General features: G+C 38.7%; 1 protein-coding gene across 1 annotated transcript in view; it reads right to left on the bottom strand.

The window, feature by feature from the left end:
* Nucleotides 1-11965: 11965 nt before the first annotated feature.
* RAB18 (RAB18, member RAS oncogene family) overlaps nt 11966-17521 on the bottom strand; it is a 28611-nt gene continuing 23055 nt past the window's right edge. The window contains exons 5-7 of the mRNA XM_043479337.1: nt 16894-17012; nt 16753-16819; nt 11966-13661 (exon numbers count right to left, since the gene is read on the bottom strand). Of these exons, the coding sequence (XP_043335272.1) occupies nt 13486-13661; nt 16753-16819; nt 16894-17012 (362 nt within the window). The 3' untranslated portion in view covers nt 11966-13485. The remainder of the gene's footprint in view (nt 13662-16752; nt 16820-16893; nt 17013-17521) is intronic.

Here is a 17521-nt window from a genome sequence, read left to right on the forward strand (position 1 = left end):
CCCCAGACCCAAGCCACCTGGAAGAAGAGAGGACCAGCATGGGCAGATGCAGCAACCCCCACTGGCCACCAGGGGGCACTGGCTGCCCGCCTGGACTTGCTCTGTGTCTGTGACAGTGACTTTCTTTCAGAGTGGGGCTGCCCCTCGGGTCCTTGCTGGGCTCTGGAAGCCTCATGGCCGGGAGCTGTCGGCTGGTTGAAAGTGGAACGAGAAAAAACAACTTTCTAGGAAAAAAAAATTCAACGAGGATGAACTTTGAGAAACTACTGAATTTACTTTGATCTCTATTTTCAAATACTAACCTAATGCTTATGCTTTGTAAGCCAAGACTCAATCTTGAAAAAAAGAAAAGCTCCTTGTATCCAGCTTTACTGGAAGCATAATAAATACTGTAAGATATTTAAAGTGTATATCATGATGATTTTATATAAATATGGATTGTGAAAGCATTCCCCCCATCTAGTTAATTGATGCATCTAAGATGCAACTTATACAAATTATATTCATCACTGGGGCTTGAAATGGGGTTCCCAATAGTTGCATCTTAATTCTTAGAAACTAAGTGAACTTTGGTATTTCCATACCTTCTTTGAATGCTTCAATAAGAACCTCTTCTCCATCAAATCTGTGTAAAAACTAAGACTTTTATAACTTTGTTCACCTACTTCGACCCCACTTCAGCCCTATAACTGTTTTGAGCTCCCACTTAGATATTAACATGATTTGAGAACAAATCTGAATTCCTGTATTTTGCACATTCTTCAAATTTTTCCAAAGTTGGAAGAGAAAATCTAAAGGTAAAAGTCTATTTTTAATTTTATTACCAAGTCTGATTTGTGTAGAAATTAAATAAATCTCCCAAAATAAATTTTATACACACACAGACATATTCACAGTAGGACCTCAATGGGTGCTCATCATATTATTCTTAATAACATATCTACATTATCCATATTCTCTTATAAAGATGAAAAAATTAATGAAATAAAAACAAAAGAATACATGGTTGCTATATTATCAGATTAAACAAAATTCAAAATGCAAATAGATTTAGCAATAGGGAGTTTATGTAATAATAAAAGATACAATCATAAAGAATATATATGTTCTGTTTCTTTATGGACTAAATAACATAAAGCTGAATCTTACAGCTCTATAGGAACTCAATAAAATCATCTATTATGATAATACCCTTTAATACAACTCTTTCAGAATTTGATGGCTCAAATATACAAAATAACAATGTATAAAACTTTATTCTCTAGTATTGAAACAGGTATATTATCAATCATGAAACAGATCGCCAGTCCTGGTTTGATGCATGAGACAAGTGCTCAGGGCTGGTGCACTGGGATGACCCAGAGGGATGGGATGGGGAGGGAGGTGGGAGAGGGGTTCAGGATGGGGAACACATGTAAATCCGTGGCTGATTCATATCAATGTATGGCAAAAACCACTACAATATTGTAAAGTAATTAGCCTCCAACTAATATAAATAAATGAAAAAAAACTTTATTCTCTATAAATGATATATATTAAACTTCTGATATCCATGAAACATTTTTTAAAATGAATCAAAATTTCAACTCTATTGGCTGTGTAATCTTGGGAAAGTTACTGATTTTTCTGAGTTTCTATTTCCTTTTCTGTAAAATAAAAATTGTCACACCTGCACTTCCCTGGTAGTCCAGTGGAATTCACCTGCCAATGCAGGGGACACAGGTTTGGTCCCTCATCCAGGAAGATCCCACATGCCACAGGGCAACTAAGCCAGTGAGCCACAACTGCTGAGCCCACGTGCCCTAGAGTTCAGGCTCCACAAAAAAGCCACTGCAATGAGAAGCCCGCACATGGAAACAAAAAGTAGCCCTTACTTGCCACTAGAGAAAGCCCAAACACAGTGATGAAGACCCAGCACAGCCAAAAACTAATAAATAAACCTAAAAAAAGAAAGAGAATATTATGAACCTAGAAAGTAAAAAACACTAAAGAGATTAACGAATTTCAATAGGATTATGTTTATAAGAAACATATAAGCTACATTTTATTACAGAGAAAAATAAATAAGAAAAAACAGTGGTACATGATAGTAACAATAAAATGCCTCGGAATACATTATGCTGTGCTGAGCCTAGTTGCTCAGTCATGTCTAACTTTTTGCAATCTCATGGACTGTAGCCCACCAGGCTTCTCTGTCAATGGGATTCCCCAGGCAAGAATACTGGAGTGGGTTGCCCTGCCCTCCTCCAGGGGACCTTCACAACCCAGGAACTGAACTGGGGTTCCCTGCATTGCAGGTGGATTCTTTACTGTCTGAGCCTCCAGGGAAGCCCAGGAATACATTATAGGGGGTGTGTATGAAGGAGATTCTGAAATTTTATTGAAAGACATAAAAGAAGAACTCAATAATTGGAAAGATATGCCATGTTTCTGGATGGGAAGATTTCTTAAAATGTCAGCTTATAAATTAATACACAAATGTAACGAGGCTCCTGTCAGAATTTCAAAGAACTTTATTTTCTAACTGGATAAAATGATTGCCAAGATAAGTTGTTTAAAAAAAACAAGTAGTGGGGGGGGGGGGAAGCTTGCTTTATAAACATACTACAAATCATTACGGTTCAGCCCAGGACACATTTGCTGAACAGGAAAGAATCAAGAACTTATTTAATTGCCTATCTATTGATTGAAAAAACATCCAGGACCAGTCTAGTACTTTGGTCCCTTCACTTCCAAATTTCACCCATATGTCAGGAATCACACGTTTATAATCATGATTCACTCCCAGAATCTCAATATCAAGCATCTCTCCACTACTGCCTATATTTCCAGCTCATGGCTTTAACATATCGATTCTGAAATATTTGGCCTAAGAGGGACACTCATTCTTTGATTCTACCACTTTCCCCAATCAATTTCCTGTTGACCCCACTAGTTAACAATGACTGCTCACTTATGTGTGGAATCTAAACAATATAACTAGTGAACATAACAAAAAAGCAGCAGACTCACAGATACACAGAAGAAAGTGGTGGTGACCCTTGGGGCAAGCAAAGGGGAGAGGAGCCCCACAGTGGTGGGGGATTACAAAATGCGTAGTATACGACTGAGTGAGAACGCGTGCACACGCTGCAAGGATAGTTTGACAATACACGGAATACAGCCATTACTTTATAATAACTATGAATGGAGTTAACTTTCTAAAATTGTGATTACATTCTTTAACTGTGTTGTTGTTCAGTCACTAAGTTGTCTCCAACTCTTTGCAACCCCATGGACTGCAGGATGCCAGGCTTCACTGCCCTTCACTATCTCCCAGAGCTTGCTCAAACTCATGTCCATTGAGTCAGTGATGCCATCCAACCATTTCATCCTATTGTCCCCTTCTCCTTTGGCCTTCGATCTTTCCCAGCATCAAGGTCTTTTCCAATGAGCTGACTCTTCATATTAGGTGGCCAGAGTATTGGAGCTTCAGTATCAGTCCTTCCAGTGAATATCCAGGGTTGATTTCCTTTTAGGATTGACTGGTTTGATCACCTTCCTGTCCAAGGGACTCTCAAGTCAACTGTAACGTATGTAAAATTGTACAGCGACTGTAGTGTGGATAGCACCTGCATGCTCAGCGGTGTCTGACTCTTTTGCGGCCCCATGAACCGTAGCCCACCAGGCTCCTCTGTCCACTGGATTTCCCTGGCAAGAACATTGGAGTGGATTGCCATTTCCTATTCCAGGGGATCTTTCTGACCCTGGGATTGAACCCAGGTCTCCTTTTCCTGCACTAGCAGGAAGATTCTTGCAACTACGTTGTTGCTCTTCGTCACTAAGTCATGTCCAACTGTTTGTGACCCCAGGGACTGTAGACTGCCAGGCTTCTCTGTAAATAGGATTTCCCAGGCAAGGATACTGGAGTGAATTGCCATTTCCTTCTTCAGGGGATCTTCCCCACCCAGGGATTGAAATTGCGTCTCCTGCTGAGCAAGCAGATTCTTTAAGTAATTTGAACAACTTGACTGTATATCCATGGTGAGATAAACACCTTAAGGTCAAAAAAGAATGCAAGTGAATTTTGACATTTTCTTAGCAGGTTCATGCTTGGTAGTTCTCTTGGTATTACAACTCTGAACTCATTCTGTAAGAATTGTTTATTTGTACTTCTATTAATGAACAAACAGTGAACTGTGCAAGAGGTACGTTAACAGACATGTTTATTAATGTACATGGTTATGGTATCTACCCAGCACTGCGACATTTATTAGTGTTGTTTTAGAGAAAACTTGGATGTTGCTTGTGTTTTTTAACCTTAAAAAAAGGTGGTATGAGTGTGACACACAGGAATATTTAAGTAGCTTAAAATTCCTAGTGAAGAAAATATGGCTGAAGGCACATGAATCTCAAAAGGACAACTGCCTCATGGCCAGGAGTCTGGACCGTTTCCTGCTGTGGTGGCAGGTTTGGACTTCAGAGGCTGGGACACACGAGATGCCTTAGAGCCTGATTTGAGGTAGGCTGACAACATCTGGGACTTCACAATGCAGGGAACCTGGCAGCATTTTCAACAGATACCTCATTTGCACTTAATGGCTCTCCTTGGAAATCACAGTATCATTCATTTCCAGTTCACTGTTCTACACTACTTTTCTTCTTGTTAAAAAGACCACAGAGAAAAAGCACTTGCTAAAGAAAAAAGGAAAATATACATATGTGGAATGAGAAACTATAACCTTAAAAGACTAATTTTCAAGTGAGTATATCCAATTTTGTTCCAGAAAAATTTTAAACCTCCAAAGAAAAAAAAAACAACCCCTCCCCAAACTTTGTTTTCTCTACATTAATTATAAAAACTGACTTAGGAATAGAAAAACTGAGAAGACCAATAACCACGATATGCTATTATTCAGCTCACTCAGTTGTGTCCAACTCTGCGATCCCAAGGATTATGCTATTATTCAGCTCACTCAGTTGTGTCCAACTCTGCGATCCCAAGGATTGTAGCATGCCAGGCTTCCCTGTCCATCACCAACTACGCTATTATTACTAACAGATTAAACGTACTGTTACTCAGCTGGTAAAGAATCTGCCTGCAGTGTGGGAGACCTGGGTTCAATCCCTGGGTTGGTAAGATTCCTTGGAGAAGGGAAAGGCTACCCACTCCAGTATTCTGGCCTGGAGAATATACAGTCCATGGGGTCGTAAAGAGTCAGACACGACTGAGCGATTTTCACCTTCACAAATGTACTGAAGTGCACCGTTGCGCTTTATATTGTCTTAACTCATTTAGTGCTCAGAACAAACCTAGAAAGTGTTGAGACTATTATTATCTCATTTTCAATTTGAACAAACCGAGACCCAAGTCTAGGAAATGTGCAATAAACGATGACCCTGTATGCAAGACAGCAAGAGACACAGATGTATAGAACAGTCTTTTGGACTCTGTGGGAGAAGGCAAGGGTGGGATGATTTGAGAGAATAGTATTGAAACATGTATATTACCATATGTGAAACAGATCGCCAGTATAGGTTTGATGCATGAGACAGGGTGCTCAGGGCTGGTGCACTGGGATGACCCTGAGGGATGGGATGGGGAGGGAGGTGGGAGGGGGGTTCAGGACAGGGGCCACATGCACACCCATGGCTGACTCGTATCAATGTATGGCAGAAACCACTACAATATTGTAAAGTAATTAGCCTCTAATTAAAATAATTAAAAAAACAGGCAATACCCATTTTTAAAATTAAGTATTTCAGCATGTAGAAAAAGAATCCTCAAGCTTATGAATCTTGCAAGACATGAAGCTGGCATCAATAGAAACGACAGTCCAGTCTATGACTGCATATGAAAAAAGCAGAAAATGGTGGCCCTGAGGGAGAGCTTGGCCTGCCTAAGAAGAGCCCTGGCCTGGGAGGGGGCTGGGAGGGCTTATCGAGGAACTGAATGAAAGGTTGCAGACCTTAGCAGCAGTTGTGAAATGGGAGGTTTCCTCCACTTTGTCAGAAAACAAATTCAAAATGGTATTAGAAATGAAACAGATGGCTGTAATTTCCTCTAAATAAATATATATGTATATTAAAATTACAATTTTAAGGCAATTTTGAAGGCAAAAGGAGAAGAGAATGGCAGAGGATGAGATGGTTAGAGCACATCACCAACTCAATGGACATGAACTTGAGCAAACTTCAGGAGATGGTGGAGGGCAGGGAAGTCTGGTGTGCTATAGTCCACGGGGTTGCAAAGAGTCAGACATGACTTAGCAATTGAACGATGACAAAATTACAAATTATATTTTCACTATTTTACCTAGAAAACTAAAGAAATCTTATTTTTAAAACAAAGTACCAAATTGATTAGTCAGCTGGATAGACAGGAAAGTTAATAGCTTTTCCTTATTAGCATCAACTACATAGATTCCAAAATTAGAAGACCAACTCTATTCACATTAAAAAAAACAGTTTTTAGGAATAGTTTTTAAAAAGAAGGTTCAGAACCTATGTAAAGAAAAGTATAAATATAAAAATAGCATAAACTCTGAATAGAAAGGTATCTCATTTCCTAAGGGCAAGTCTTACCATTAGATTATCAGTTTTCTCATAATTAACATAGAAATATTTATCAAGTGATTCCAATAAGAATTCTAGTTTTTATAATTAAATTTTTACTTAAAAATTTTTTTAATTATGCACTTTTCAAACAAATTCAAAAGACAAACCATTAATTTTGAGACTTCAGCAATATATATTAGTGACAAAAGATTAGTACTCATATCACATTTTATAAAGAACTCCTCTGTTAAAAAGAGACCACAGAAAGGAAAAATGGGCAAAGGATAAAATGAAGGAATCATATGTAAAAAAACAAATTGAAAAAGAATGAGAAAGAACCTGCCTTAACAGTCATGAAAATATTATAGAGCCACTACCATGAAAACCTTGGTTTTGCCGGGCCTCCGGAGTCATCTGATGAAACCTTCAAAGCCCTTCTTAGAACGCTTTTAAAGCATAAATCAAACACACAGGATTAAAGAAAATTAGACACACTAAAATCCATAACCTTCCTTGGTGAAGAGACACTAAAATAGAAGGCCAGAGTAGACTCCACTACTTAACACGAATTTTATCGAGGGCAAAATGAGTATTTCAGCTCAGTGGGGAAGTGCTGGCTCCCATATGAAATACAAGATGGTTCCCTACCTTGTGGTCATAAGCAAAAGTGAATTCTAAGTTAGTAAAGGTTTAAAAAGAAAAAACTAAGTCTCAGAAGAGGTTAAGGAGATTGCAAGTACAGTCTGAGAGCTGAGGAACCCAAAAGATATAATAAAATATTTTAAAAAGTTGTAAGAAAAAACACAGCATAAACAAACTGAAAGGCAAACATTGGGTTAGAAACAAATGCTTAAAACTTAAATATACGGGTTAGTAGCTGTGCTATATAAAGAGCTCATAAACATCATAAAATCAGAAAACTGAATAGAAAAACTGGCAAAGGATATGAATAATCATTCCAAAAAAGAGCAACTCCAAATATGAAAAAATGCTTTACAGAAAATGCAAACTAACGTAAGCTAACATCTTACAAATATCAAAGTAGCAAAATTTAAAACTTGAGGACACCTCCCGCTCCTGATGGTGAATGCAGGGGGGGATATCCTTATATACTGCTAGTAGAAATGTAAATTGTTACAGATTTCTGGAAAGCAATTTACAAGACAGGTCAAAATGAAAAAATAAATTTTCTTTGGCCAATAGACCCAACTCTTAGAAGTTGGATCCCATAGAAACAAAAAGGTATACATACAAGGATATTTATTGCAGCACCATCTGCAAAGGCAAAAATGGAAACAATGTAAATGCCCAATACTAGAGGAATGATTAAGTAAACTGCAATAATCCACGGCATGGAATATTAATATTGCAAAATCACTGAAACAGATGCTGTGTATGCTCAATTGTCTCTTTGCAGCCCCATGGACTGTAGTCCACCAGGCTCCTCTGTCCATGGAATTTCCCAGGCAAGAATACTGGAGTGGATTGTTATGCCCTCCTCCAGAGGATCTTCCCAACCAAGGGATCAAACCATGAATCTCCTGTCTCCTGCATTGGCAGATTCTTTACCACTAGCGCCACCTGGGGAGCTGAAATAAATGCTAGATGCATCCAAATAGGCTTGAAGGGATCTTCAGAATCTACCGTTAGGTAAGAACAGCAATATGAAGAGAATAATATACAGATAATCTCATTTTTGTAAAATATCAAGAGTAAAATAATGCATATAGCAGAAAGGATACACATGCCAGATTGTAACAATGATTATCTCAGGGAGGAAAGTGGGACAGTGAGTGTTAGGATGACAGAGGAAATTAAACCAAAAAAAAAACGAGACCCTATGAAGTAAGCCCTCAAAATTATATTGTTGTTCAGTTGCTGAGTCGTGTCCGACTCTTTGTGATCCCATGGACTGCAGCAAGCCAGGCTTTCCTGTCCTCCACTATCTCCCGGAGTTTGTTCAAGTTCATGTCCATTGAGTCAGTCATGCTCTCTAACCATCTCATCCTCTGCCACCCTCTTCTCCTTTGCCTTAAAATTAGATACATGTATGCTGCTGCTGCTGTTAAGTCACTCAGTCGTGTCCGACTGCGCGACCCCATCCCTGGGATTCTCCAGGCAAGAACACTGGAGTGGGTTGCCATTTCCTTCTCCAACGCATAAAAGTGAAAAGTGAAAGTGAAGTCGCTCAGTCATGTCCGACTCTTCGAGACTCCATGGACTGCAGCCTACCAGGCTCCTCCATCCATGGGATTTTCCAGGCAAGAGTACTGGAGTGGGGAGCCATTGCCTTCTCTGAGATACATGTATATATATCCACAAAAAATACATACGAAAGTAACCCCACTAAAATATTAAGTTATTTAAGAATAATGGCTTTTCAAGCGATAGTGATCAACACACTGAATGAACTCCATGTAGGAAGATCCCTACAAAGACAGTATACACCACAGCATACCTTTGATTACAAAAAAAAAAAAAAAAATCCAACTCAAACTGACTTAAACAAAAAGAGATGTTATTGGCTCACATAAGTGAGAAGTCCAGAAGTAAAGCTAACTTCAGGTGCAGTTTGATCCAGACGCTCCAGACTTCATCAAGGCCCCAAATCAGACTCCCTTTCCTTTTCTTAGTACAGCCCTCAAGCTGGCTCCTTTAAATCAGAAAAACTGGCTACAGCAAGTTCAGAGTTATCACCCCGCATTATCTCCAACAAAGTGTTGCCCTCTGCAGTTCCCGAGGGAGGCTTAGCCAACATGCTGTAACTAAGTGGCCTGATCTGGGTCTGTCACCCATCCGTGAACCATGTACTGGGGGGAGTGGGGCAAGTGGCACTGGTTTAAGAGAACCAGGTCAGCTCTGGAGCTGACGGTGTGACAATCCCATCCAAACTGCGTGAGTGACGGAGGGCCGTTATCCAAAGAAAAAGGGGATGGTACTTTGAGAATGACGTGGATGCTGGATGGGCGACCACAACATAACATGAAAAAGGAATAAAAGAAAATAATACAAATATCTGATAAAATACTAGAAGTGCTCAACCACACTAGTAATCAAAGAAATACAATAAAATTGCATACTTTTGTTATTTATCAGGTTAATGAAAGAGAAAGACACTGCTTGTATGTGAGAGAGACGGTGAGGGAGCAGGCCCCAAGAAAAATAAAAGCTCAACCACTATTGGAAATGTCTGTGACAAAACAGCTGTAACTAAGAGGCAATGAAACAACTTATTCCACCCCTAGATACACTGCTGACTCATAAATATGAAACAAAAGGCTAGCAACAAATAGTAAAACTTAATGTAACAGAACTTGAGTCATGTTTCCTTTCCTCCAATCTGACAGATGTTCCTATTAAAAAGAAAAGAACAACAAGCCACCCCCACCCCCCGCAGAGATTTCTGGGTAAGTCTATATTCCTTATCTCCAAATCTTGACTTGGCTTACTCTTTTCCCTTCTCTTCCTCCAACATTTCTAGACAAAACCCAAGATGAAATCTATAGCTGATTACCCTCAGCATAGCTGGGGTCAGAACTAGTATAAAATCATCTAAAACTGATTAAATTATCTTATTCCCATCTCTAACTAGGGAAAATAAATGAAGGACACAAAAATCTCCTAAGTATGACTGATGAAATGAACCTCAAAATATAGAAGCATAAGGCTTGAATACTGAAAAGACCTACAATCTATAGGATCAAGACGATTATCCCACTTCACTTGAAAATCAGAAATACACATTAAATTGTATTTAAATATATTATAGATATGAGGTAGGTCTGTGTTATCCCACACTTGGAACAGAATCATGTAATCATGTGTATTTGAGTACATGAATCACAATGAATCAAAATCAATACCAATTCCACTATGTTCAATTAGAAAGTCAAGTATGAATTTGTACATGGCAGCTGAGTACCTGAAATGAAAACACCCCCTAGATTTTAATTTTGAGCAAAAGGCTGTTCCCAGATTTAATAACTTTTCTCATGTCCAATTATAAACAGGAAATTAAGGTGCCATAAGTTCTGACTTTTCTAGGTCAAAGATTTTCATTCCACCATGAGGAGGTAAAAGAACCAGGGGACCACCTACCCTACTAACTTTGAGGTAAAATGACTTACACAGTTGGTTTACATCAATGGGATTTACTCTATAACCAAAAAATCTGAAATACACCTATTACACATAACAAAAGGATGATAAACCTGCTATTTTAAAACAGAAAAACCACTACAATATTGTAAAGTAATTAGCCTCCAACTAATAAAAATAAAGGAAAAAAAACACAAGACACATATGGAGGGAGATTTAAAGGAAAGATTAAAAAATTGGTTTGAGATTTAAAAAACGAAACAAAAAAACAGAAAGCTAGTAACTAGCCATAGCAAAGGGAGCGGTTGTTAACAGCATGGGCTCAGGAGTGAAGATGCCTTGACTGGAATCCACCTCTCACTGATTAGCTTTGTGATCTTTGGGAAGTTCCTTAAAATATTCATATTTCATTATTTTCATCTTTAAAATGGGCATAATAGCAGTACCAACCAATCTCTTAAGGTTGCTGTGAGGTTTAATGAGATAAACCAGCACTTAGAACAGGGCTTGACACCAAGGAAGCTTCAATAAATGTTAACTATCCCTCTTAATATAAACCGAAGTTATTTGTTTGTTTAGCTCTATATGAGTATTCCTAGAATTCAGAATGAAGTGGAAGCTGCTCAGACGTGTCTGACTCTTTGTGACCCCATGGACTGTATCATCCATGGAATTCTCCAGGCCAGAATACTGGAGTGGGTAGTCTTTCCCTTCTCCAGGGGATCTTCCCAACCCAGGGATCGAACCCAGGTCTCCTGTATTGCAGATGGATTCTTTACCAGCTGAACCACAAGGGAAGCCCAAGAATACTGGAGTGGGTAGCCTAACTTCTAATCATTCTGATTTGCTCCATCTGCAAAAGGCACTCAACTTCAAATGACTGAGAAATGAAGAACTGACAAAATCCTGTTATTTAAGTGACAATTTTTAGCTATTACAACTACTTCATTTAGAAAACCTACACTATGAAACAAGAAGCTTGCAACAAGAGTAACTCTTGCAACAAGAGTTATATATATAATCTATATGCTATATTCCTACAGAATATAGGAAGTAGTATAATATTCAGGACTTCCTCAGCTAATGGGAGTAACAAGGAAATGTATAATATTCCTGCACAAATGCATCTAGGGAAAGCAGGCTAGATTTATTAAAAAACTATAAAAGGTTACAATATAAGTCAAACAAAATTAGTTGTTAAAGGTTAAGTGACTCATATGTATCCAAATTCTGACCAAGTAAAGACAATCCAATGCATAGGAAGAATATTCTATGGCTCAAGGAGCAAACAGCAATAAACAGTAATGTCAATACAGAAACCACATAAATATACAAATCTACAGTTTTAATGTAACAACAAATCATAAGTACATGTGTTAGCTATCTTTCTCTAACATTAAAGTAGTATATGTTTCATCTTTTGTAAAAACATATGCAACGCATAAAACCTTTAATCCCATGTAATACAATCTAACAAGTGTGAACCACGTAGAATGTTAAGATTTTCTTTTATGTGAAGATATACATTTCAGTCTATTATCACAGGCATTGTAAAGGTGACCCACAAAAATGTTTATCGTTTGCAACTGTATATAGAGAACAAACCGCCCAGAAATTAGTATTTCTTATTAATCTTACTGAGTGGTATTAAAGTGGCCTGCCTGAAAGGGCAAATTACTTATCTGGAAACTTAAAATAGCAGAGATCAATGTATATTAAATAATACATGAGTGAAAAAAATATACAATGTACAATAGCAGGAGGTTACAAAACTGAATACTGTGTAAAAGATTTATTAGTCTGTACAAGTTTGTACCAAGATTTTCACTGCAACAGTATTTTCCCATATACATCGAAATCTGGAAGCAATATGCCTTTCTCAAATTATAGTTTAGTGTTTTTTTCCCCAACCCTCAAAACATGGAAATATGTTTTTGAATATCAACTAGTCATTTATGGAAGTCATAAGATACAGATATTCATTAACATTACACAAGCTATACTTGAAGTACCGGAACAAACACCACCAACATTTATGGGAAAAGGTGTTGGTTTTAAAGGTGATAAGTGCTACATGAGTTACATAAACATACTTCTCCTGTCCTTCTGAAACCAAAATGGGGGAACCTTATTGCCATCCTGTCAAACACCACACAACCCAAAATGCTGCACAGAGGCTCATGAAGCCATGTACACATCACAGAATTAAAACTCCAGCTAAGCAATGAGCTACTCTTGAAGTCAAGGAAGACCAAACTTCTTTAACATATTAATGCTACTTCAGAAGTATCATCAGAACAAACGGGATTTAATTATAAATTGGCCTCAATCACATCCTGCAAAGAGGATTTTGCTTAGTACTAAAGAGAATCCGTCAGCGAACATCCTAGGAAAGCTGTGGAATCATGCTCTTTGTTAGTCCTGAAGGGAAATCTGCCAGGTTTGATGACATCTGTGTATCTCCCAGTGGTCCTGGGGGTTCTACAATACCAATTAATTCAGTAATTGATAAGTATTTAAGCAAAAAGGAGACCAAAACTAGACTTTGTATCGACATATACTAGAGAGGTGGATTTTTTAAAAATCACATGATGAATGTAAATCATAAAATCAAATGTACTTATAAAGGTACACCTATTTTATGTTACATAAAAAACTGCAGATTGCAAACTGCATGCTTACGTTTTACCTGGAAAAGTCAATGAGTGGGCTTTCTCACAAATATTTACTGCCATGATACAAAACAAATATGTGCAAACTGCAAGGTCCCTAAAATAGCAGTTAGAGAGTTTATATACAGAAAGATGACATTATCTGATCAAATTCGCAAGAGATGGTATCTCCCAGAGTTTATAACACAGAACAGTAACCACCACACGCTCCGCCTCCTTGGCCTTCTTCCCTGGGTGTCAGCTTGACGCCTTTATTCTGGTTCTCACTTTCCCACAGTCCAGGGGTCTGAATGATCTTTTCAACAAGTTCCTCAAAAGCACACTGTACACCATCACAGGTTTTTGCACTTGCCTCTGAAATTCAAGGAAAAACGTCAAGAGTATATTCTCTTTTAGTCATATTTCTATGTTTTTCTGGAAAACTATTACAGCAGAAATATCAGCAGACAATATATTTTTATATATATGGTTTCTCCCCACAGGTTTAATATTACTGAATCTCCTGCAACTCTCAAAGTTAAGCTATTTAAATTCTATCCATAAGATTAGTGGTATATAAGCTCAAGATTTCGTGGCAGAATTGTAAATTTTAACACCCTACTCAAATATCCTTAAGTGTGCCAAAGTTCTTAATTTTTTGTTTAGTTCTTAAATTAGCCTCTGAAGCAGATATCATTCCCATTTTAGAATAAGAAAATTTAAGCTCCAAGTTAAAACAATTAATCTGGTTGTTCTGTGCCTGCAACGAACAGGTGGTTGAATAAGTGATGTACAAACTGTGAACACTAGTTCCATTTTCAATTTATGCTCAGGAGACCCATGTGGATACTCAGGACTGCTCTCTCATCTTGTGTTTCACCACTGACTTTTTCCCAGTCTGATGACTATTTTATGTTTTCATCTTAAAGCTACTCTACGTCAGCTGATGATCCAGCTCTACACTGGGAAAAGCAGAAACAATCTGGCAAGAACTACTGATCACGCCACTAACAGATTGACCAACCCACCCGCATTGTCTTTTTAGGCTTTGCCTTCACTTCTGTTACGATGGGCGAACCATCCTGGCTGCTGGCCGGGGCCATCCTTCCGTCTACTTCCCGGGATCCCAACCCTCATTCACTGAAGGATCGTGTACCCACTCTACTGGATTATATACCAAACAGCTTGAAAGCCCACCAAAATTACTGTCCATCTTATTAATCACTCACCCCCTGACTAACCAACCCACCCTCCAGCCCACTTATCCTCTAGTAGCCACCTACTTTTTCCACTCTCTTCCAAAACAAAACAGTGATAGAGTTATCTATATAAGTTGTTACCACTTTTTCTCCAATTTTTCTTCAAACTAATCTAATTAGGCTTTTGATTACACCACTCCATGGAAACTGTTCTTTTAAAGATGACCAATACCCACTAGCTTGTCAAATCCAATGTCCTTTTCTTATTTGACATCTTGCAGCATTTGATACAGCTGGTCACTTTTCTCCTTTAAATACTTCGTCCACTTGACTTCCAAGACAGCTGAGCACTCCTGGCGCTCCTCCCCCTGGCACACCGTTCACAACCTTACTCACTGGCACCTCCCCTTCTGCTGACTTCTAACTGCTGGAGTACCCCAGGGTTCAATCTTCAGCCCTTTTCTATCCAGCTTTTCTTGTAGTGACTGCTCCAATCTCATGACTATCAATGCCACCTAAATGCCAATGACCACGATGTCCACTCATTGTCTCAAAGACAGTTCATTCTTATGTCTAAGCAGAAATCTTGGGTCCCTGTTCCTCTGCATAAACCTGTTCTTGTCTTGACCTTCCACATCTTACTTACGGCATCACCATTCACCTAGTTGCCCACGCCACAGACCTGAGCCCATCTTTGATTGCTCTTTCCTTACCCTGCACCCCCAACCTATCCACCTGACAGCTTTACCCTCCAAGTGTCTCCTGGGTCTGCCAACTTTCCACCACCACTACTGCCCACTGTAGTCAGCGCCCCCAACATTACCCATTGAGGTCACTGTAAGCACTTGGCCTCTTGCTTCTGCTTCTTATGGTCAAATGAATCTTCTTAAAAGAATATCAAACCACAGCACTACTCCCATGCTTTCTACCACACTTGAAATACAATTCATTTCTTTACCATATCCCAGGAAGTCCAACACTAACTTCCATCATCACCAACCTTTCCTCCAACACACTCTGTTCCAGTCCACAAGCTTTCTCCTGTTTCTTGGACACACTACAGTGGTTCTTGCCTCAGGAATAAGATGCTCTCTATCTAGACCTTCATACCATGAAATCTTGCTCAAATGGTGCTCTCTCTAAGAACGTTTCCTTATCCCCCCCCCCCCCCCCCCCCCCCCCCGTCATTCTCTCCCCTTACACCATTTTATTTCATGCAGAGCACTAGTTATGAATTCCAGTCTGCTTCCCATACTGGAATGTAAGTAAGTTCCCTGAGGGCAGAGAGTTGGACCATTTTGTTCATTGTTCTATTCTGTGTTCAATAGATATTAATTGAACAAACTAATATATAGAAATGGAAGACACCAACAAGTAAGCAGCAGCAGTACTACACAAGCCCATTCTAAAACTTCCTACACTTTCCATTTGTACCACCCCACTTCTATCCATATATGATGTTCTCCCATTTCCATTTCCTGATTCCTACTAGGTTCATACAGTGGGGAACAGTGAAAACAGTGATTCTTAAAGCTGGCTTCACATCAGAACCAGCTAGGGTGTTTTATAAACTGCCTTCAAGGCTCTGTTTCAGACCTGTCATAAGTAAGGCCCAGAGAGTTGTAATTTTTAAAAGCTCCCAAGTGATACTGCCAGTCCACTTTGCTGGACAAGGGGTCAATCAACTTTTTCTGTACGTGGCTAGAGAGTAAATATTTTGGGTGGTGATGCCATATTGTTTCCACTGTAATGACTAACCTCTGCCACGAAGCACAAGGGCAGCCACAGACAATAATGCAGATGGTGGGGCATGGGCACGGTGTGCTTCCTTACAAATGGTGGGGCCAGATCTGGTCCAGGCTGTAGCTTGCCAACCCTTGCTCTACAGTGCTTCCCCAATATTAGCATGATACAAATCACATCTTGTTAGAATGCAGATTCTAATTCAGAACCTATGGGTTAGGGCCTCAAATGCAGCATTTCTGACAATGGTGGTGCTGCCAGGACATGGCCCAGCAGGTGTGCACGCCTACAGCACTGGGTCACAGGAGGAGAGAATCATGTGCTGTGCTCCATACAACCTCACACTGATTCTATTCTTTTTTACAGAGGGAAAAATAAGGAACATAGTTCTACAGTTAGCTAGTTTTATAGCACTGCTATGAACTAAATACATAATTTTTATGGTTCATAAAGAGAAGAATTTAACAGAAACTCCATTTAAAAACTTTCATTAATAATGAAAAGATAAATATTCACACACATACCTATAAATAACATGGAATGCTTTCGTGCAAATTTCAGGCCTTCATTTCTATCAACTTCACGATTTTCCTAAAAGATAAATGCAAAGATTAAGAAAAGCTATCAAAATATACAGCCAAACTGCCAAGTGTCTGACTTCTCACCTTATCAATTTTATTTCCAACTAGCATGTTTACTATGTCATTTCTCGTGCAGTATGTTTCCAACTCATTTAACCAATTATCCAGTTTAACAAAGGTGTCTCTTCTTGTGACATCATAAACTGAAATAAAAAGAATCATTTATTAAATAAATATCAAAAGCAAAAAGCAATGACATTATATTTCTGATATGTACTAGGAACTGACATTATAGGCAAGTCTGTTTTTTTAAGCTGTTAATGCTTTAAAAATCAATGTCCACTGATTCAGATGGAAGAAACAAGTGTCTTTAAAAAAAAAATGCATTTATATATACTTCAGTTTAATTAACATATGCTGTTAGAGAAATGAAATAGCTGTCTTCATAACAATAAAAAAAAAAAGAAAGTGAAAGGCGCTCAGTCATATCCGACTCTGCGATCCCATGAACTATACAGTCCATGGAATTCTCCAGGCCAGAATACTGGAGTGGGTAGCCTTTCCCTGTTCCAGGGGATCTTCCCAACCTAGGGATCAAACCCAGGTCTGCACTCCCACATTGCAGGTGGATTCTTTACCAGCTGAGTCACAAGGGAAGCCCAATAAGAAAATAGGTTTGTCTAAAAGCTAAAAGGTATTTAGACTCAAATCT

The sequence above is a fragment of the Cervus canadensis genome, chromosome 10, assembly GCF_019320065.1.
Source record: "Cervus canadensis isolate Bull #8, Minnesota chromosome 10, ASM1932006v1, whole genome shotgun sequence".
Classification (NCBI taxonomy): Eukaryota; Metazoa; Chordata; class Mammalia; order Artiodactyla; family Cervidae; genus Cervus; species Cervus canadensis.